At 40.4% G+C, this 22,750-nt stretch overlaps 1 protein-coding gene across 2 annotated transcripts in view; it reads left to right on the top strand.

Annotated features, from left to right (window-relative positions):
- Window positions 1–20,176, top strand: part of klhl25.L (kelch like family member 25 L homeolog) — a 34,600-nt gene extending 14,424 nt beyond the window's left edge. Inside the window, 2 exon segments of one of the 2 annotated variants that reach the window (NM_001089103.1) lie at window positions 235–419; window positions 17,690–19,512. In NM_001089103.1, the coding sequence (NP_001082572.1) occupies window positions 17,704–19,473 (1,770 nt within the window). In that variant the 5' untranslated portion in view covers window positions 235–419; window positions 17,690–17,703 and the 3' untranslated portion in view covers window positions 19,474–19,512. 2 annotated transcript variants of the gene reach the window in all.
- Window positions 20,177–22,750: the final 2,574 nt, after the last annotated feature.

The raw sequence follows: 22,750 nt of genomic DNA on the forward strand, positions 1-22,750 counted from the left end.
TTCTGTGTTATGTGAGCCTCTTTATCAAATTCTGGTTTAGAAGCTGGAATTCCCCTTTAAAGCAGACAGTTTCTCTCCGCTTTGTGGAGCCCAATCCTGCCTCATTACGTTTTTACTTCAACTTCGCACCGCAAAGCATCCTCAGTGAACAAACTACACATTGGCTCCGCCCCCAATGAATACGCCCATACCTACCATCTTTCCTCCGGGACTGGCTCTTCCGCAATCAGCCCCGCCCTCACCTTTACTGCCACTACATGATTGGCCAGTTCGTAGCGTCAGTCATGCCGCTCCCTCCCATACTCTTGTGGGAACTAGTTTGTTTTCAGGCTGGTTACATTGTGTCTAGTACCCGGCTGGAGGTTTATCCGGAGGGGAATGGTGAGAGTCCGGGGACCCTTGTTACAGTCACATTCAGGGTAAGTGGCTTTTACTAAGGGGCAATGGCTTGCGGCTCATTGTTTCATGCTTGTATCATAGTATTGATTGTGTTCCGCTGAGAGACGAGCTCCTAATGCAGGAACCCCCGGCTTGGACTCTTCTAGTTGCACTTTGTTCTTACTCGTGACTGGGGTCTGTGTGCTCTGAGACCTTTATACCACATGCCTGTGCCTTCTCTTCTGCTGCTCTTCCCCCTCATGCATCTCTGAGTCCTGTCACTTGTGAGACTACACTTCCCAGCATGCCCTGCTGTTCCACTTGAGCAGCGGATGGGTTCGTGCAGGTTGCAGGAACAGATTGAAGCCTTTGTAGGGGAGAGGTTATGATCAGGTCACATGCTGGGATAATAATGAACTGGCTGCTAATGGAGGGGGATGCTGGGATTTGGGGGGGGGGGGTAGTGATTGAGCAGGATCAGCCTGGACCTGTGAGCTGTTCAGTATTACAGTATACCACCAGATCAGTAGTGATGGGCGACTTTGTCCAGTTTAGCCGAAAAAGTCACGAATTCGCCGTGAAATTCACGAAACTGTGAAAAAATTCACGAACCGCAAATTTTGACGCCCTCAACTATTTTGTGCGTCTATTTTGTCCAAATGCATTAAAGTCAATGGCCATCAGAATAATTTAGACACCGCAGTTTCACGAATTTATTCGCCGGCAACGAGGAAGTTCGTTGTGAATTAACGCCTGGTGAATTTATTCGCCCGCCACTATAGATCAGCCTTAAGCATTATGGTGGTCATGCCGTGTATTGTCACATACCCAAAATTGTGATGATTAGGAGATCACGGTGCTAAGCAGATTCTATTAGTTGTCCCTGTTTTGTTTAAAGGGTAAGGCATTTTTCAGTAGCAGTATGCACAAAATGTCTTTGTCTTAAATATATTGATAATGGGTTGAGTGCAGAGGAATCTTGTATTTGTATATATGTATTTTGTGGTCACAGCTTCATTGCACCCCCGCCTAATGGTTTTTAAAAAACTAGTGGTGAGCACAACTTTCCCTTGTTTGTTATAGATTCTATTCGCTGTTTAGCATCTGGAACTGTAGCACTGGCCTATGAATGGCTTATCCCGGATTTCATTTTGAAGCATCTCGTACATTCTGTCAGAGGCCCCACGCATCTAAATGTAATTGTAGGCAACTTTCCAAACATGGTAAATGGCATTAAAGTAGAACAAAAGCTTTTATAGCACTTCCGACCCCCTCTCAATCTGCACCACCCAGGCACCCCACTACTGCCCTGCTCCTCCATGCTTCATGATAAAAGACAGAGCAGCACAATGGGGTTGGCAGTTGCCACCTCTACCCACATGACTTCCTCACCGTAGCTTTGTGACAGATAGGTAAATCACATACACCACTTCATCCACTTTTCAGTGATGCTCTTGTTACCCGGATGAGCCAGTAGGCATTGTAGACAAAGGAAGGGTTATCCCGCTGAAACATTAAACTGTTGATTGTGCATGCGCATGATATTCACAATCACTGCCAGGGAAATGAACTTTACCATCCAGAGATATCAGCAGCCAAGCCCAACTGTGCTTCTCTGCTTTTATCATGAGAATACTCCAAGGTGGCATGGTGTGTGATGCCTCTGCTGGGGTCCACAGTCAAGGGTTTTGTTCTCCTTAAACTATATTTGTACCAGTATGGGATCCCTTATCCAGAAACCTGTTATCCAGAAATATGGGAAGGCCGTCTCCTATAGACAAATTAGCCACATTTTTAAAGGGGAACTCCGGCTTCCAAACCAAAATTTGATAAAGAGGCCCACATAACACAGAAACCCCTAATATATTATTATTATTATTAACATGTATTTATATAGCGCCAACATATTGCGTAGCACTGTAAAGTAAATGTGATCATACAACTAAATCACATGAATTATATACATACAACATATGGAGTTACATACATCACAATCAATACAGGTACAAAAAGGTGAGGAAGGCCCTATGCATAGGCATACAGTCTAAAGGGAAGGGCGTAATACACAAGGTATGGGAGTGGGCAAGATTTAAGAATTAAGTGGGTGAGAAATGTTGTACTGTATGTGGTGTTGCGTTTGGTGAATATACCCATCACAGTTACCTGTTTCTTCAAAAAGTGTGAATTTTCTATGCTGAAATCCAGCTGTTTAACAGTTCTTCTCTTTCTGCCTCATTTGAAATCCTGTCAGGTTGATACAAAGTAACAGTAGTCAGCCAGCTCAGCAAAGTAGTCAGAGAGATCAGCAGGAGAGCAGGGGGCTAGGCTTAGGGAACTGTTCCAAACCGTTAAAAATCATGAAAAGTCTGCATATTTTTTAATTGATGAATATTGCAAAGTTGCTTGAAATAATGTTTACTTTTCAAAAAGCTCAAGTTATGTTTGTGTGGAGTTCCCCTTTAAAAGTTATGCCCTTTTTCTCAGTAATAATAAAACAGTACCTTGTACTTGATCCAAACTAAGATATAATCAATCCTTATTAGAAGCAAAACCAGTCTATTGGGTATATTTAATGGTTGCATGATTTTCTAGTAGACTTAAAGGAACAGTAACGCCAAACAATTAAAGTCTTTTAACGTAGTGAAAATATAACACACGGTTGCGCTGCACTGGTAAAACTGACATGTTTGGTTCAGAAACTCAATAGTTTATATAAATGAGCTGTAGTGTAGCCATGGGGACAGCCATTTAAAGCTGAAAAAGGAGAAAAGGCATAGAAGATAACAGATAAGCTCTGTAGTATACAATGGGATTCTTCATAACTTATCTGTTATCTACTGTGTATCCTGTGCTTGAATGGCTGCCCCATGGCTACGCAGCAGCTTATCTATATAAACTATAGGAGTCTTTCTGAATCAAACACCCCAGTTTTACCAGTGCAGGGCAACAGAATATTATATTGTCATTCCTTTAAAGAACTTGAATTTTTTGATGTTACTGTTCCTTTAAGGTATGAAGATCCAAATTACAAAAAGATCCGTTATCCGGACAAAAACACAGGTTCCGAGCATCCAGAATAACAGGTCCTGTACCTGTATATTTAATAAAACCACAATTTGTTTATCTCTCTTCTCTGGTTCTGACTCTTTAGTTGGACGACACTGATCTACATTATTCAATATGGAATTGTATAGCTTCTCAGTTTTCTTGGTGCCAGTCCACTGGTGTCCCCCACACAGATCCACAAGCAAAAAAACATTTGACAGCACTCCAGTGAATGCATAAAATGCCTTTAGGCTTGAGACATTGCTGTGCTTGACAAAGAACCCTATAGTCTTGAAATGTTGCTACTCCGTGTCCCAAACTGCTAAATAAAGGCATTTTATTTATTCATTGGAGTGCTTTCAAATGGATTTGTGCCAGTTCATTTCCAGGTCTGATGGTGAGCAGCTTCTGCTTTGTTGTTTCAGTAGTTAGAACGATTAATGCCCAGAATATAAACATCTGGGAGGATGTACTGCTTTTATTAGCAATTTTATTTACATATAACGTTACTGAAAATGTATAATTTATTTATTTTGATACATTGATTTGAATAACGTTTTTTTTTCCATTATACAAAACAGTTTTTGGGTGGAGGACCCCTTAAACGGGTAGTTCGCCTTTAAATTAACTCTTAGTATGATGTAGACATTGATATTCTGATACAGTTGGTCTTCATTTTTAATTTTTTTTGTGGTTTTTCACTTATTTAACTTTTTGTTCTGCAGCTCTCCTAGCAACCATGCAGTAAGTTGAATGAGAGACTGTAGAAGACTATGAAAAGAATTGGATAGGAAGATAAAAAGTAACAAAATTGTATCCTCGGAGAGCAATAGTTTTTTTTGTGTGCTGGGGTCAGTGACCCTCATCTGAAAGCTAGAAAGAGGCAAACAATTAATAAGCTGTACAATATAGACAGTGAAAACCTACATTAAAAGGATCAGTAACAAATTTAAAAAAAAAAAAAAATTCGTTTGTATAGTACAAAAAAAAACCTTAAAAAAGTCTTTATTAAGAAACAACTTATTGAAACTCTGCGCTCCTCTTCAGAAAAGGCGACAGGATGACGATCCATCATGTGGCGCTCAATTTCTCCTCCCTGGCAATCTCCTATAAGGAAGACGGAGGAGAAATCGAGCGCCGCACGATGGATCGTTGTCGTGTCACCTTTCCTGAAGAGCAGAGTTTCGGTAAGTTATTTCTTAATAAAGACTTAACAATTTAAAAGTTTAATTAGTCCTTGTGGGTTTTTTTTCGTCTATACTAACGATTTTTTTTTTTTTTTTTTTAATTGATGTTACTGGTCCTTTAAACTTTCTAGGAATGAGCCATTCTACAACATACTAAAACTAAATGTTAAAAGGGGTGGTTTACCTGTAAGTTAACTTTGTTATAGAATGACAAATTCTAAGAAACTTTTTCAATTGGTCTTCATTTTTTATGCTTAAAGTTTTTTTCTTTACAGCTTTCACTGACCCATCTAAAACAACAAATGCTCTAAAACGCTACACATTTATAGGTGTTGCTACTTTTTATTACTCATCTTTCTATTTAAGCTCTCTACTAGTCATATTCCAGTCTCTTATTCAGCAATCTGGTTGCTAGAGTCCAAATTACCAAATTGTTGGTGCAGCATTGAGTTTGCCCACCGACATTCATAGTTTCCAAATGAATCCACACAGGATTTTGCAAGAAATAGATGCACAAAGTGCAGACTAAATGAATTTTGACCGTATTGGGATTTCAGTGGGTTGGAGTGCACGGCAGTAATTGCAGTCAATGTGTCCATGTGTTGTGTTATCTAAGCTACTCAAGTAACTGGCCCTCTGAGGCAGAAATTGAATTAAGCAAAGGACTAATTGAATCAAGTGTTTCCTGAAATACCACTCTGAAATTTAATGTTGCTTTAGTATCAAAAATATAATTTTAGGCAGATTTAAAGTTGCTAGAGTTTAAAGGGCAAGTAAGGCCTGAAGAAAAACTTAGCTTTTTTTTGTTTTGCTTAAATAGTATTAGAAATAGGGCTACAGTGCCACTTCCCCGGTACAGTCACTTTATGCTGCTTAGGGTCAGGCCACACTGGGCGTTTTGCGGAGATTTGGTCACCTGGCTACTATTTTGCTGCGACCAATCTCCCCCAGTGAACGCCTTCACTGACTCTGCGCCAGCTAAAATGAAAAAATGCTTTGTTTTTTCATTTTCCAAAGTCGCCCGAAGTTTCCTCATGAGGCAACTTCGGGCGACTTCGTAAAACAAACCACCGTGTTCTAAATATATATTCCAGTCTCTAATTCAACTAAGGGCATGGTTTTAGGGTCATTTGAACCCTAGCAACCAGATGGCTGAAATTGCAAACTGGAGATCTGCTGAATAAAAAGCTAAATAACTCAAAAACCACAAATAATAAAAAATGGAAAGCAGGTGCAACTTTCTTTGGTCCCCGGGGACCGGTGGAGGGGGTCAGGAGGGGTCGGTGTCCAATTTAATTCGGTGGCCCAGTTGAAGACTGTCTGCAGCCCGGTGGTTGGGGATCTCTGGGATTCTGCTCAGCAGGGCCAACACTAAGAAATGTATCAACTTCAAGTATTTTTTTTAATTTAGAACAGTTTACCGAGTCGGTGACCTCCCCCCCCCCCAGAGTTGCTTTAAAAAGACATAAGAAGGTGAAAAATGAACATTTTAAACTAGGGATGCACCGAATCCACTATTTTGTATTTGGCCAAACCCCTGAATTCTTCGCAAAAGATTCGGCCGAATACCAAACCAAATCCGAATCCTAATTCGCATATGCAAATTAGGGGTTGGAAGGGGAAAACATGTTTTACTTCCTTGTTTTGTGACAAAAAGCCACACAATTTCCCTTCCCGCCCCTAATTTGCATATGCAAATTAGGATTCGGATTCCGTACGGCCAGGCAGAAGGATTCACCTGAATCCTGGATTCGGTGCATCCCTATTTTAAACATCAATATTAGGAAAACTGTCCCAAATAGAAAGTAATTGGAAACATTTTTTAATTTTGGTGAATGATCTGAAAACAATGGAACTGAAAAAAGTGTTGGAAGGTGAAAAACCCCTTTAAACAGTTTCCATCCGTGGCTGAGATTCTTGCTCTTGTGTAGATTTCCTAGATATGTTGACTTATTGGAGGCTAATATCTTAGATCGAGTCCTATAATACCTAGTCATTTCTCTCTGTCATCTCTCTGCCTGTAACAATAGATGATTGCACGAGGGGGCTAGCTCATATAGACGCCAAGCATCCCAGACTGTCCTGGCATCTTTTTATTAACCAGATGGCATCTCCCATTGTAAACATTTACAGTTTATATTGCAGATTTGTAAGGCTCTGGCTCGCTGCTCTCTGCTATGAGCTTCTGGAGTGTTGGTCTGTTTTATTGTGCATTACAATAATGAATTAATGAGGATCTTTTGTCTCCCACTTTATTATACAAATTAGAAATGAAGATTCTGTTGATGACATCAATTTTTCTCTCCAGATCTTTTGCAGGATAATATGTTTTGTGTGTATGTGTGGTTTTGTTTGATTGAAAATTGAAGGAAACTTGGTGCATGTGTATAAAACAGATCTCATGCTTAATTGGCTCTTTTATGCTACAGAATTTGGTCCAATGGCAGTTGGACAGATTGTCTATAGATGTGCTATCTAACTGGTTCTGGTTTGTGGGCCAGTATTGCCTCTTTGGATTATGGGTAACCCTATGGATCTGTTGTCTTGAACAATAAAAGTTATTTTCTTTGTTTCAGCCTATGAGTAAGTGCCCATCTTGGGACAAAATGCGTTAGGCTAATGCGTGTCCTAATAAAGATTTTTTACTTTTAATAAAAAGTAAAAACAGTAGGTCACTCCTGGCATCCTATTACTTTATTTTTACATGGTAGCACATGTGAGTTGTAGTTTAACTACAACTTTTTTTCCTAACTTCCACATAGCGAATAATAATTGTAATCCTTGCTCTACTGTATCAATGGACTTAAACATTTTATTGTCTTAATATAGCCCAAAATAGTGTGTGTGTATGTGTGTATATATGTATGTATATATATATATATATATATATATATATATATATATATATATATATATATATATATATATATATATATATATATATATATATATATATATATATATATACATGCATCTATGCACTGGGGTTCATTTAGAGGAGGTGTTGAACTTGGTCGGCTTTGGTGTCTCTTTTTTCAACCCATATTAAGTATGTAACAACTATAAATAGTTAAGGGGTATTTCACCTTTAAAAGTTTTTTTTAGTATGCTCTAGACAATGATATTTACAATTGGTTTTTATTCTTTGTGCTTTTTGAGTTATTTATATTTTTTGTCAGCCATTCTCCAGTTCGTAATTTCAGCAGGTATCTGGTTGATACTTATTTACCCTAGCAACCGGGCAGTGGTGTGACTGACAGACTGGAAGATGAGTAGTAGAGGGCCTGAAGCATGTCATAAGCAACAATAATGTTGTAGCCTCACAGAGCAATGTCTCTGGCAGGGGATAAGTAGTCAAATAATTAAAAAAAAAAGAATCTATAAGAAATAAATAATAAAGAGCAATTGCAACGTTGCTAGGAATAGAACATTCTAAAATGTACTAAAAGTTAACTGAGAGGTGATCCACCCCTTTAAATAAACAAATATTAAGGCATTTTGTTTAGTCAATATTAATTCAGATGAGCGTTTTTTTTTTGTTGTCTCTAGAAGCAAGGTGCAAGTCACCGTCAGTTACAGACAGAGGTGTGTAACTTCTTTCAGCCAACATAGAAAATACGTAAGTGCATTAAAGAAACAGTAACACCAAAGATGAAAGTGTTTTAAAGTAATACATGCTATACTGTTAGCATGCACTGGAAAAGCTGTATATTTACACAGGTTACATAACTAATAACAGATAAAACACCATTGTGTTGAACAGAGCTCATCTGTTTTGCAGTATGTAACGTGCCTTTTCTCCTTTTTTCCAGAAGCTTGAATGTTTGGCTACACCGCAGCTTATTTATATGAACTATAGTAGTCTTCTGAAGCAAACACACCAGTTGTACCAGTGCAGGGCAAAAGTACATTATATTTTAATTACTTTGATACAATACATTTTCAGTTTTTGGTGTTACTGTTCCTTTACAAACAGAGGAGTTTGTGGTACCATAAAATCAGGAGTTGGAGTCGAAGGATTGATGTACCGACTCCACAGCCCGGGTTAAACATGCTGTTTATTTTTCGGCTACATGCTGTTAAGTTTTTATACATTCTTGTGCAAGAGATGTGGTTGTGTTTCCCTGCATTGCTGAACTGTTAAAATGATGGTGCTGTTGACATGATCGCTAAGTGCACAAAAATGTCCCATCTCCGGGGGCTGCAGGTAATGCAATAGAAATGATACTGGTATTGATCAGAGAGCAGAGGCTCAGTGATCTCATCGTTGCTTCATATTCTATTTTCTGCCAGACTGCCCGTTCTGCTGACTCTTGTGTTCAGGGAGCTGTGTTGTTGCACTTGCTAACAATCTTTTGTGCAATATGTAGTGTATCATGAAATCCCCCAGCACTTAGCACCATTCCTGTTTATACTAATTCTAATTTGTAGCAACAAGCAAATCCTACTCAGGCCTCAGTGGAACTCCAGGAATGTGCTGCTCTTCGGGGCCGAGGGAGGGAATGTGCTCCATCCTCATTTTTACCCTGTTTTGACTGCGTTCACTGAAAACCCTGTTTGTTCTCTTTATCTTGCAAACATTTTACAAGCTTTAAAGGCAGGATTATGTCCATAGAATATTTTTTATAAAATGAAAACAGATTATGTGGTTTGTACCCTTCAGGGCAGGGAGTATAATCCAATTAAATATATCAATTTCAAACAAGTGTTTAATAACGCGTGTTTGACTGTAGGTACTATTCTTGAATAATGAAAAATCCACTAACGCCATGTTTTTTAAGGAACACACCCCTTCTTTAAGTGTGTGAAATGAAATAACACCCCCACGTAAGCATATAAATAATGTGGCCTCATCATCCGGTCAAGCATATGATATAATAACATAAATAAATAATGGCAATTTTACAAGACACCCATAGTATTAGACTGAACAGCATCCTGCCATGGAAAGGTTTTTTTATCTATAAGCCCTGTGAGTGCGGATCCTTTTGGATAGCACAGGGTGTTTAAAGCAGCAGTGACATAAAAAAGTCAGTCTTTTTTGTTGATTGAATATTCTCTTTCTTGATTGAGCACCTAAAATATACTAATTGTTGGCAACAAAGCTTTAGTTTAAAATCGATAAATAGACTATAACAGCACCTAGAATAATATACCTTTCTTACAGCATTCAGTGTCATGTCGTTTGAAACCTCAAGCAGCTCAACTGCAGCTCATTTCGGCTAGTTTCTGGTCTAGCTTGAAGCTCCACCCCTTTTTGTTTTCTGAGCTCTCCTTCTTTCTTTTGTAAAAACCATCGAATCAATGCAAGTCTACTGCATAAGCTTGTGCCTCCTGCTCCAGCGGAGGTACAAATAGGCAACTCTTTAAAGGAAAACCCCCAAACAATGTAGCTTTCTATAAACAGATATTGCATAAAACCGCTCATTTGTAAAACCGTGCTTCATGTAAATAAACCATTATCATAATAATATACTTTTCTAGTAGTATGTGCCATTGGGTAATCATAAATAGAAAATTGCCATTTTAAAAAATAAGGGCCTCCCCCTAGGATCGTTTTATTCACGGTGCACACAAACAAAATATACATGTTAGGTCACATGAGCCAATTAACAGACAGAGTTGTGTCTTTTGCTTCCACACTTCTTCCTGTTACAGTTAGAGCTGTAGTATCTCTGGTCAGGTGATCTCTGAGGCAGCACATAGACCATCACAATATGGTGGCTCAAGGCAAGAGATGTAAAAGGGCAATAATTACTTAAGTATATATTCCGGTTTGGTAAGATTCTTTAATATGCCACTTAGTTTAAATCATATTATCTGCTTAAGTATTCATTTTGGGGGTATTATTTTTATATAGAAAGTAGAGCTTCGAAAAGGAAAGGGGCGAGAATGGGATAGAATGGGAACTGGCTGAAATGATCTGCTTGTGATTTAGAAACAACATGAGACTGAAGGCAGGTAGAATTTAGGTATATTATTCTGGACACTATATTGAGTAATTGTAGAGACTGAAAAAAGTTGACATATTCTTTAACGTGGCTATACATGGGCTGCTAAATCTTTATGTAGGTGCACATACCAACCAGCTATAACAACAGAGCTGAACCTACTAATATAAATTAACTCAAATATTCAGATACACAAGGCTCCAGGTGTAAACTATCCGCTGCCCTTACCGTTTAACAGGGCATTTATAGGAAAGGCAGCAGATACACATCCTACTTAGTTGTACATTCCTCACTGACTCTGATTTGTGTGCCAGTGCCTGTTACAGAAGGGTATAGTGGAAATCTAGAATATGTACTCACTGTTAGACACTAACTATTTTTCCATTGCCAAAAAGAAACCATCAAATCTAAGCTTGGCCCTTTCATACCTGCTGACAATTGTAATTTAAATGCAGGGGGGCAAAGCTTTTAGATTCACAAGCCTTATCCTGGCCTGGCGTCAGAGAATGAGAAAATGCTTTCACTCTTGCAGCCATTCCCCTCTGCTGCGGCTTTGTATTCTGTCAGCTCACACTCACTAGTATCACTGGTTAATCTGTTCTCCAAATGGCTTTGTAGGCCGCGAAGCTTTTATGTTCTTTATCCTGTGCAGAAAATCCCTGAAATGCTGCTGCACTCTGGCTGAGCAACATGGAGAAAGAGGTCTGGAAAAGAACCAGCGTTGCTCACACAAGTCTTTTGCTGTGACAATTGGGAAACTTCTCATTATTTTATTATTTTCTAAGTCCTTTGCAGCTGTACAGGGACTAGATATCCATAGAAACTGCCTATTGCATTATGGGTAATAACACATCTTTCATATGGTATACAGCATTTCCTAAGATCTCTCCTATCTATCTGTCTGTCTGTCATCTGTCATCATCTATCTACCTATCTATCTATCATAACCAAAACACCAAAAACAGCATGCTGCAGTACTATTCATAGTGTAAAAACTACTGTACAACTGACTGTCAGTCATCCCTATGTATGGCTTCCATTTACTGATGCAGGGAAAGCTTGTATACACAACAATCAACCAATGTCTAGCTCTGGTTCTTTGGCTCCTCTGTCATAATATTCCTTGGCTTTCCAGCACCTCTGTGTGAGCTGATCCACCGTCCCTTCTATCACCTTTGGAAAGAGCAGCTTTTGAGCAGTGGGGAGGATTGTTCTTGACCTTGTCATACAAGACTTTGTACAGGACAGTTGAAGGAGTGTTCCTTCATTTAGGGATGGCTCTTTACCATCTCTTTTGACTTTTTTTGTTTTTGGTATCATCCCAGTTGCTTCAGCTTAGTCATTGGACTGTGCTAAGGGGATGATGTAAGATGTTCAAATTCCTATTCTGTGGGAAAACGGGAAGATAGCAAATTGTGGCCCATTGTCCAGGAAGATGGTGGCAGGTATCTCATGCCAAATAAAATGCATCTTGTAGCATTCAATAATGGTTTTAGCAGTGTTATCATAAATTACATCTATCTCCCAAAAATCTGAACAGTAAAACAGGAAAAGTAAAGGAGAACTATACGTAAAATCACTGGGAGGGGGCTAAATATTAGACACCCCCAGTGATTAAAATCGCTTACCTGATACCCCAGACCAGTGCTCCTGTTCACTAAAATCTGCACCAGCGCAGGGTATTGCTGCAGGAGGCCACCATTGCCATCTTCTTTGGTTTCCTCCATTGTGTTTTTGTTGTGGTTCAGACAGGCACATATATAAAAAGTATATAGTAATTATATAGTAAAGTGAAAGTTGAACTTAGAAAAACAAGCCATCCTATTTGTTCTACTCCTTCACCTGGAGAAAAGAAGACAGAAGAGTACAAAGACTGAGGTGGATCAGTCTCTACAGAACTAGCCCAGCTGGTGCTCCTGTTTAACAGAGAACAGAACTGGACTGGGGTACTCTGGGAAGGAATTCTTATTATTGAGGGGTGACCAATTTTTGGTACCCCCATTGATTTTAATGTTAATTCTGAAGAGCCAGAAAAGCACATATTTGGCTTTGATCAGGTATGAATCATTTTTCAGGTGTATTAAATGTACTCTTGCTAACATTTCTGGCGGCAAAGTCATGTGTGTGATGCCCATTCCATATAGTGAGTTATTCTCTATTCAGTCCCTGAAACACATGAGCAGTGTGATTTGTTGTAAACAAAGTGAATCCATGCTCTCTCCTGCTTGTGCCTCTTCAGCATAAGTATCAGCTTTGGGTTTTGGAGACAGTAAGTCTGATATATATATTTGTGATCTTTTTTTGTAGGTGAAATTAAGTTTGAACTTTTATAGTTGCAGCATTGTGTGTTGTGTTTTTTTAATTACATTGTGGACAGCCATACACAACAACAAGCAGATATTGCTTTTCAGTCTGTTCATATCTTTGTCCTGTTGGAGGTGATGGTGATGGGGCTGGCCTTGTTGCAGAAGAAGTGCTCCTAGTCCCTTCTCCCTGGCATCACACTGTACTGTCACTTCCCAATTAACATCAAAGTATCACACGACTGGTTACACACAGTTACGCATTCTTGATTTGCTCAAGGAATTCATCATAGCTGGATTGTTAGACCCATAAACTGGCCAATGCTCTTGCCATGCTCCATTGTGACTTCTTCTGCAGTGTCTGCCCAACCATATGCTAAGATGATATACAGTGGTGTGAAAAACTATTTGCCCCCTTCCTGATTTCTTATTCTTTTGCATGTTTGTCACACAAAATGTTTCTGATCATCAAACACATTTAACTATTAGTCAAAGATAACACAAGTAAACACAAAATGCAGTTTTTAAATGAGGGTTTTTATTATTTAGGGAGAAAAGAAATCCAAACCTGTGTGAAAGAGTAATTGCCCCCTGAACCTAATAAGTGGTTGGGCCACCCTTAGCAGCAATAACTGCAATCAAGCGTTTGCGATAACTTGCAACGAGTCTTTTACAGCGCTCTGGAGGAATTTTGGCCCACTCATCTTTGCAGAATTGTTGTAATTCAGCTTTATTTGAGGGTTTTCTAGCATGAACCGCCTTTTTAAGGTCATGCCACAACATCTCAATAGGATTCAGGTCAGGACTTTGACTAGGCCACTCCAAAGTCTTCATTTTGTTTTTCTTCAGCCATTCAGAGGTGGATTTGCTGGTGTGTTTTGGGTCATTGTCCTGCTGCAGCACCCAAGATCGCTTCAGCTTGAGTTGACGAACAGATGGCCGGACATTCTCCTTCAGGATTTTTTGGTAGACAGTAGAATTCATGGTTCCATCTATCACAGCAAGTCTTCCAGGTCCTGAAGCAGCAAAACAACCCCAGACCATCACACTACCACCACCATATTTTACTGTTGGTATGATGTTCTTTTTCTGAAATGCTGTGTTACTTACGCCAGATGTAACGGGACGCGCACCTTCCAAAAAGTTAAACTTTTGTCTCGTTGGTCCACAAGGTATTTTCCCAAAAGTCTTGGCAATCATTGAGATGTTTTTTAGCAAAATTGAGACGAGCCTTAATGTTCTTTTTGCTTAAAAGTGGTTTGCGCCTTGGAAATCTGCCATGCAGGCCGTTTTTGCCCAGTCTCTTTCTTATGGTGGAGTCGTGAACACTGACCTTAATTGAGGCAAGTGAGGCCTGCAGTTCTTTAGATGTTGTCCTGGGGTCTTTTGTGGCCTCTCGGATGAGTTGTCTCTGCGCTCTTGGGGTAATTTTGGTCGGCCGGCCACTCCTGGGAAGGTTCACCACTGTTCCATGTTTTTGCCATTTGTGGATAATGGCTCTCACTGTGGTTCGCTGGAGTCCCAAAGCTTTAGAAATGGCTTTATAACCTTTACCAGACTGATAGATCTCAATTACTTTTGTTCTCATTTCTTCCTGAATTTCTTTGGATCTTGGCATGATGTCTAGCTTTTGAGGTGCTTTTGGTCTACTTCTCTGTGTCAGGTAGCTCCTATTTAAGTGATTTCTTGATTGAAACAGGTGTGGCAGTAATCAGGCCTGCGGGTGAGTACAGAAATTGAACTCAGGTGTGATAAACCACAGTTAAGTTATTTTTTAACAAGGGGGGCAATCACTTTTTCACACAGGCACATGTAGATTTGGAGTTTTTTTTCTCCCTTAATAACGTAAACCTTCATTTAAAAACTGCATTTTGTGTTCAATTATGTTATCTTTGACTAATAGTTAACGGTTTTTGATGAGCAGAAACATTTAAGTGTGACAAACATGCAAAAGAATAAGAAATCAGGAAGGGGGCAAATAGTTTTTCACACCACTGTATATATAATGAGCGCCTGTCCTGGCAGATCTACTGCTTTACATGGTCTATGCTAGTACAGGTATTCCTCTGGAGCAGTGCCAATCCCAGAATAAATGTCTATCAAACTCTAAATGATATCTTAATTAAGTGATGTGGTATCAATGCCTAAAGGCCCCCATACATGGGCAGATATAAGGTGCCAGCAGATTACAGCTTTTTGCCCAGTGTATGGGACTTAAAAATCCCGTCGGTTCGAGGACCACATCGGTTCGTTGATGCGGTCTTTGATCTGACTGCCCGTTATAATCCTATCATTGGGGCCTAGGGCCCACGATCGGATAAGCCCGATACCGACCACCTCAAGGTGGGAATATGGGGAAAGAGATCCACTTGTTTGGCCAGCTTTAGTGATATTCTTCTGGTAGACATCCAAGTCCTTGAAAGATATCGTCACAAAAATACATATACAGTTCAACCCCCATTTTATGTTTTTTTAATGACCAGATAAGAATGAAATCAAAAATGAGGAAAATGTGTGTATATGTATATAACCACACAAAATGGGGTATTTGATGTATATACCTTCTATTGCACAGTTTTGCAGGATATGTTGATAGTTTATAAATACATGTTACATACCTGTCCAAATCCCCCATGTTTTCTGGGACCCATGCCCCTGGACTCCCATTCTATTCCTGTGGGTTTTGTCCGTTTCTTTGCCTGAGTTACATGAGTGCATGTGCGAGTGAGCTTTTAGTGATGCGGTCAGGCTCTCCCACTACAATCCCCTGGGAAACTGCACTTTAGGGTTGACATCTCTGATGTTAATAATAAATGTAGTTAACACCATGTAAAGTGCAAAAAAAACACTATAAAAGGCAGTCTGGGTCACTATATGCAGATATCAGCTGAACAGGGTGTTACAGAGTGACTGTCAGTGCTAAGATTGCACATAAGTGATATGACATGAGAGTCGGGTGTGATGTGGAACTCTGAAGATTTGGAAGGGACACAGAGGTAGGGATATATTCTCCACACTCCTGATTTATTGCCTCATTCCTCTCTGTAATTATGGTTTGAATGGGGACGATTCACATCAAGTAAATCTCACTTTCCACTTACAACATATTTTTAATGCCAATTTTTTTTTTGACGTTTTAAATATAATGTCTCCGTAACCTGGGTTTATAGGATTAGACAAGGGTTTGTTTCCAGACAAGTAAGGGTCACTACAAATTGCACTACATGCAGTATTATTTTGCTTAACTGCATATTTCACTTCAGCTCTGTGATAAATGGGAAATCTATACACACATCAAAACTGAGCCAATAACTGGTAACAATTACCTCTCTTGTTCTTAAATAATACACAGGCAGGGACTGAGCAAGGATGCATTGTGATTGGGGCTGGGACAGTTCTTAAAAGAAAAAAAAATATGAAAGGGGACTATTATTTTATATTGGTTTTTTTTTTTTGTTTGCTTATTTATCTGTTCTGATTAGAATGTCATTTTTGATTGCATGGTTGGGGGAGTTCAATAAAGTGCCGACAGCTGTACATTTATCTGCCGTCCATCTCTCATGTAATAGGCAGGGCAGCCATATGCAATGCCATTAGACTGAGGAGCTATTGGCACATTGATTTGTTTGTGCATTGTGGTGACTTATAGCCGTATGTGCGGTGTATCTAGTACCAGGTAAGCACTATTTCTTAAGTGTTTAATCATTTATGCTTCTTTATTTATGGCATCAGTAAGCACACACTTTTTCCAATGGTGTGTATCCACACAATGATATGCAGTATATATGTTTTAGGGCTCTCTTCCCAAAAGTACTTGCTGGTCATAGCAGGAGTTATCCATAAGCCCTCCACACAACTCATCATCCATTCTTATCTCCCATCTAGTTCTCCATCAATTCAACCCTCTCCTCCCTCTGTACTCCTATCCTTTCATCCCAACTCAGTAGTTCTAGGGTTAGGCTTAGGATGCAGCAATATCAAGAGAAAAAAGATGAAGGAGGTGCGCTGAGATGAGAAGTAGGACAATGGAGCACTGAGAATTGAAGGAGAATACATGGAGGGTAAAGAACAGGCAACGAGTTGTGTAGAGGGTGAATGGTAAACAACATCCACATTGGAAAAACAATGGTACCAAAATCTGTGGTGCTTTTCTGTATTTGTAGAGCAAAGTCCAGCAGGAGTCTTGTTGAGTTGGCATGTCCATCAGTTCTGCCAGCTTCTTTAATATATTGATATGGGTCAGTGCAGAGAATCTCTCTTTCGGTCTTGCTCATATCTATGTATTTTTTGTAACACCGCTAATTATGCAGGCCGGAGTTATACATTTTTAATGAGGAGATGATTTATGCTCTTCTCCTGTAAGTGTTCTTGTCACTTTAAATGGCCAGTTAACACAAATAAATGTACATAAGTCTATACCTTTTATATTTTAAAGGCTTTTTTACTAGGTAAGATGAAAAGTGCAAAAAATGTTGCACATGGCACTGCTGATTGTGCCCAGAGACGCAGCACTTGTAGAATGGAGTGTAAAAAGCTGCAAGAATACCATCAGCAGGGCTACATCCAGGGAGGGTGGGTGGTGGCCAGAGCGTGGACATCTTCATGGCCTCTAGCTTGTCCGTCATTCAGATGTGCAGGCTGGGGAGCCAAGGTGCAGAAGTGTTCTGTATTTACCACCTGCCTATAAATTATACTCCTGCCACTGGATTTCTAATCGGACTCAGGCCATTATGGCCCCAGGCTTTCAACTAAATCTACCCTTTTGAATTAAAATGCATCCATTAGAGCAAATAATTCTAACAACCTACATTTCTTTTTTTTTCAGCTCTAACTGTCATCATGTCTGTCAGCGTCCATGAAAATCGCAAATCACGCACCAGTACTGGATCCATGAATATCTCATTATATCATAAACTGTCCCATTCTGAGTGTGTTCTAAACCACCTCAATACCATGCGGAAGCAGCGGCTCTTTACTGACATGACCCTGTGGGCTGGAAACAGATCGTTCCCCTGTCATCGTGCGGTGCTGGCAGCCTGCAGTCCCTACTTTGAGGCCATGTTCAGCAATGGCTTGAGGGAGAGCTTGGATAACACAGTGAATTTCCACAACAGCCTCCACCCAGAAGTACTGGAACTGTTACTTGACTTTGCATATTCTTCCAAAATTATCATCAATGAAGAAAACGCAGAATCTCTTCTGGAAGCCGGAGACATGCTACAGTTTCACGATGTGCGAGACGCAGCTTGTGAGTTTTTAGAAAAGAACCTTTATCCCTCTAACTGTTTGGGAATGATGATTTTGTCTGATGCACATCAGTGCCAGAGACTGTACGAGTTGTCTTTGAGAATGTGCTTGTCCAACTTTGCAACTCTGCACAACACAGAAGACTTCAGCAGTCTTTCCAAGGATATGTTGCTCGACTTGATCTCCAGCGATGAACTTGAGATTGAGGATGAGCAGGTGGTGTTTAATGCTGTTCTTCACTGGGTAAAGGAGGACTTGGACAAAAGGAAAGATTATTTTCCAGAACTGTTGAGAAATGTAAGGCTGGCTTTGCTCCCTTCGGAATTGCTGAAGGAAGCTGTGGTTTGCGAGGATTTAATTATTGCAGATGAGAGAAGCAAATTAATAATGGATGAAGCTGTTCAATGCAAGAAGAAGATACTTCAAAACGATGGAGTAGTTACAAGTCTGTGTGCTAAGCCGCGTAAAGCCGGTCATACCTTACTCATTTTAGGAGGACAGACTTTTATGTGCGATAAGATTTATCAGCTTGATCACAAGGCCAAAGAAATTATTCCAAAGGCTGATCTTCCAAGTCCAAGGAAAGAGTTCAGTGCCTGTGCTATTGGGTGCAAGGTCTACATAACCGGTGGGCGCGGTTCTGAAAATGGAGTTTCCAAAGATGTTTGGGTTTATGATACGATCCATGAAGAATGGTCAAAGTCAGCCCCAATGCTAATCGCAAGGTTCGGACATGGCTCCGCTGAGCTGGATAACTGCCTTTATGTGGTTGGTGGGCACACAGCAGTTGCAGGAGTTTTCCCTGCCTCTCCATCAGTGTCATTAAAACAAGTTGAAAAGTATGATCCATTACCCAATAAATGGACAATGATGGCGCCATTGAGGGATGGTGTAAGTAATGCAGCTGTGGTCAGTGCTAAGCTTAAGCTCTTTGTATTTGGAGGCACCAGTATCCATCGAGATAGAGTCTCCAAGGTTCAATTTTACGACCCTCATGAGAACCGATGGAGTATTAAAGCGGAATGCCCACAGCCATGGCGTTACACTGCTGCAGCCGTGCTAGGGAGTCAGATTTTTATTATGGGGGGTGATACAGAATTTACTGCGGCCTCTGCGTATCGCTTTGATTGTGAGACCAACCTATGGACAAGAATAGGAGATATGACTGCAAAACGGATGTCCTGCCATGCATTGGCTTCAGGGAATAAAGTCTACGTGGTAGGAGGTTACTTCGGAACTCAACGGTGTAAAACTCTAGACTGTTATGATCCAACTTCAGACTCCTGGAATAGCATCACCTCAGTGCCTTATTCTCTCATACCTACTGCTTTTGTTAGTACTTGGAAGCATTTGCCGGCATGAGAAGATCTGTAGAATAAAGAGGCAAATTGTTGCACTCTAGTTTGTTGCTCCTGTATCTGTCTCTTGGTCTCTGCACTTATAGAGCAAAAACACACAGAGATATAGTCGCAGAAGATAAAAGAAGCTTACAGTGTTGTAAATGGAAGTCAAATGCAAATATGCAGCTGGTCTCAATATTTATTTTCCTTTCTTTTGCATTTCTAAAGTTAATCTTTAATTGCTATCTGCTTGTGAAGATCAATAACTGTGCCCACTAGAAAGCAGAGAGAGTGGGAGGCTGGGCTGTTACTGCTTTATTTTTTTTTCTCTCTTTCCAGTCCCTCCCTCATTCAGCCCTGATTCTGACTTTGAATGGGTGACTGACCCTAGAACCGATATCAGCCAGACAGCAGTAATATTAGAAGGGCATAGGAAGTAACAATACCACAACTGACAATCTGGAGGCCAGGGGTGACTCTTCAGTAGGTTTTTATGTTCTTTTTCATTGACTTAACTGTTTGGTAATTGTCTGACATCCAAACATGTGCCATGGTGGAAAATGAGTCCACTATATGGAAGAATTCATCACTGTTTTACATTACACATATACAACTGTTATTATGGGTCTTTTCATAATGCTCCACATTTGGAATATTGGTTTTTGGAAACCCCCAGGTAAGAAGCATTCCAGATCATAGTTGTGAATAAAATTTGGGTACATTCATTCCCTTCTTCAAAGTTGTTTTTAAAGTAGTAGTATACCCCCCCCCCCCCATTTTCACCCCAAGTACAATGAATTTTCCTTTCCTGGACGTACTCCATATCAGTACTCACCGGGATCTCCTGCCTCCATGCCCCATCAGAATGACCCTCCCCAAAGCTTTAAAAGTTACCCCACCTGCTCTATGGCATCTTTGTTATGAGCTTTAAGACAACCATTGTAGAAGAGATGAGAACATACTGATATGGAGTACGTCCAGTAAAGGAAAATCATAGTAAGCTTGATACAATTTTCCCTGGACGTACTCCATATCAGCACTCACCGGTAGAAGAGAGAAGAGAACATACTGATATAAAGGAAAATCATAGTAAGCTTGATACAATTGTCCCTGGACGTACTCCATATCAGCATGCACTGGGACATAGCACATTTAATGCCCAGTTGGGAGAGAACTAGGCTAAAACAGACCCTGGATATCACTGAAATAACTTACTGTTGTGAAGTACAGCAACTTGTCATACTATCAGCTCCAGGTGCAGAATTTGTAATTACAGGAGTTTCTTAAATAATTAGGCGATCTGAAATCCAAACTACAGGAAGATTGCAATGAATGATGATTCCAAGGGGATGTAAATCCTGACCAGGTCTGGACTGAGAATCAAAATAGGCCCTGGCATTTCAGGTACATAGAGGCCCAATCAGCCCACATAGTGGCCCAAACAGCCCCTGCCAGCCCACTAAATACTGACTTTCTGTGGCACCTTATAGCAGCCCCTCTGGGGCTGGCCTGGCTAGGACTTGCACAGAGTAACCCCAGCCTGACCATCTCATGCCCTATAGTGAGAGGTGGACAGTGCCTGACAGATCATAGGACCACTATGAAGAGGCATGCCATAAATAGATTTACATGAACACCTCCTAAGAGTGAAATGCATCACAATTGTATTGAGAACCAATCTGATAACAAATCAGGTGGGTAGAAATACAGTACTGCAGAAGACCCCAGAAGGCTGCCTCGTGGAGAGAATACTGTAGGCAAAAAACCCTAAGAGCCCTGTGAGACATTCAAGAGGCCTATATGTGCTTATGCTAGCCTCTTGACCACTCACAGTATACTATCCTGCCAGGTCCCCCTAAAGGTTACTATCATGCCTAAAGGTAACCTTACGAGAATACCAGAACACTTGTGGGCAAACTATTTCCGAGAAGTTCCCTTATAGAGGCACTGCAAACAGTCCCTAATTTGGGGTGTATGACACATTAAAGCAACCATGTTTGAAGGATAACTGCCATAAAATGAGACAAGCAGGGCAACCCATGCCTCATTATTATATTGTTTTTTAGGCATCAAGAAGCAGACAAAGTGCCCCTGCCACTACACTAATGCCCTGAGAACAGGCACATTCTCAGCCAACATAGGCACTGAGCAGGAACAAAGGAATTCATCCGCACTGGGACCAAGGTCACACCAGGTCCGGGCTGAGAATTAAAATAGGCCCTGACATTTCAGGTACACAGAGGCCCAATCAGCCCACACAGAGGCCCAAACAGCCCCCACCAGCCCACTAAATACTGACTTTCTATGGGACCTTATAGCAGCCCCTCTGGCATTTGCCAGGACCCACAGATTGCCAGTCCGGGCCTGGGTCACACCTACTCACCATAACTGAAGCGTTAGTCCCTTATCCTGAGTAAATCTGATGGAAGCCAAAAACACCCTGTTCCAAGCTTCCCAGCTAAAGACCCTGAATATACTTCAGGCACGTAATTGACTGTTGCACAAGCAATAACCTGAAACAGTTAACTGTGCTCTAGGCAGGACGATATTAACTTACCTCCAAGGACTATTGCAGCTCATATTCTAAAGAGCAAATGTCATCACCAACTACTTTGCATGTGACTCCCCTATTCGGCCTTCCTGCCTTTCTGATGCCCTCAGGAGACAAGGTCATAGTTAAACCCACAACCAGAATAGTAATGTACCAGGACCTCTAAGAGCCACATATTTGTCCACTTGAGAGGAAAAATGTATAGAATGACAACTGCTCCAAACCCCATGTAAACCATTGCTTTAATATGACTTATAGAATGTGTAAAACATGGCACTAAATACAGCTCCAAGAACCCAGTCATCTAAAGGCACAATTCTATAACCTTAACAGACCTAACCCCACATGCAATACAAATGGCAAGGGTAAGTATCCCTGAAAACAGCAGAAGCAACAGTGGCTTAGTGAGGTTAATACAGGCGAATGTACATGTAACCTATTTACTTAACAACAACTCACTCCTGCCAACAATAATAATGCAGAATAACTTCAGGAACAAGCCCCCAGCTGCACAGCTATTCTCAAGGCAGAGAAGATACCCAGCAATCTTATTAACATGTGATTTACAAGCCATTTTATTATCCTGCTTGTAATAAGGCACCATGAGACCGGCTACAAGCCTTCAGGTCTACAAAAACCAAGCAATAATCATTACACCTTCCTGAAGTACGCTGTTAGCCATGCAGAGATTAGTGGAACACTCTGAAGGGCCCGCTTCAACCATATCAACCATATGAGAATAATTTAC

Source organism: Xenopus laevis, chromosome 3L, assembly GCF_017654675.1.
Source record: "Xenopus laevis strain J_2021 chromosome 3L, Xenopus_laevis_v10.1, whole genome shotgun sequence".
Taxonomy (NCBI): Eukaryota; Metazoa; Chordata; class Amphibia; order Anura; family Pipidae; genus Xenopus; species Xenopus laevis.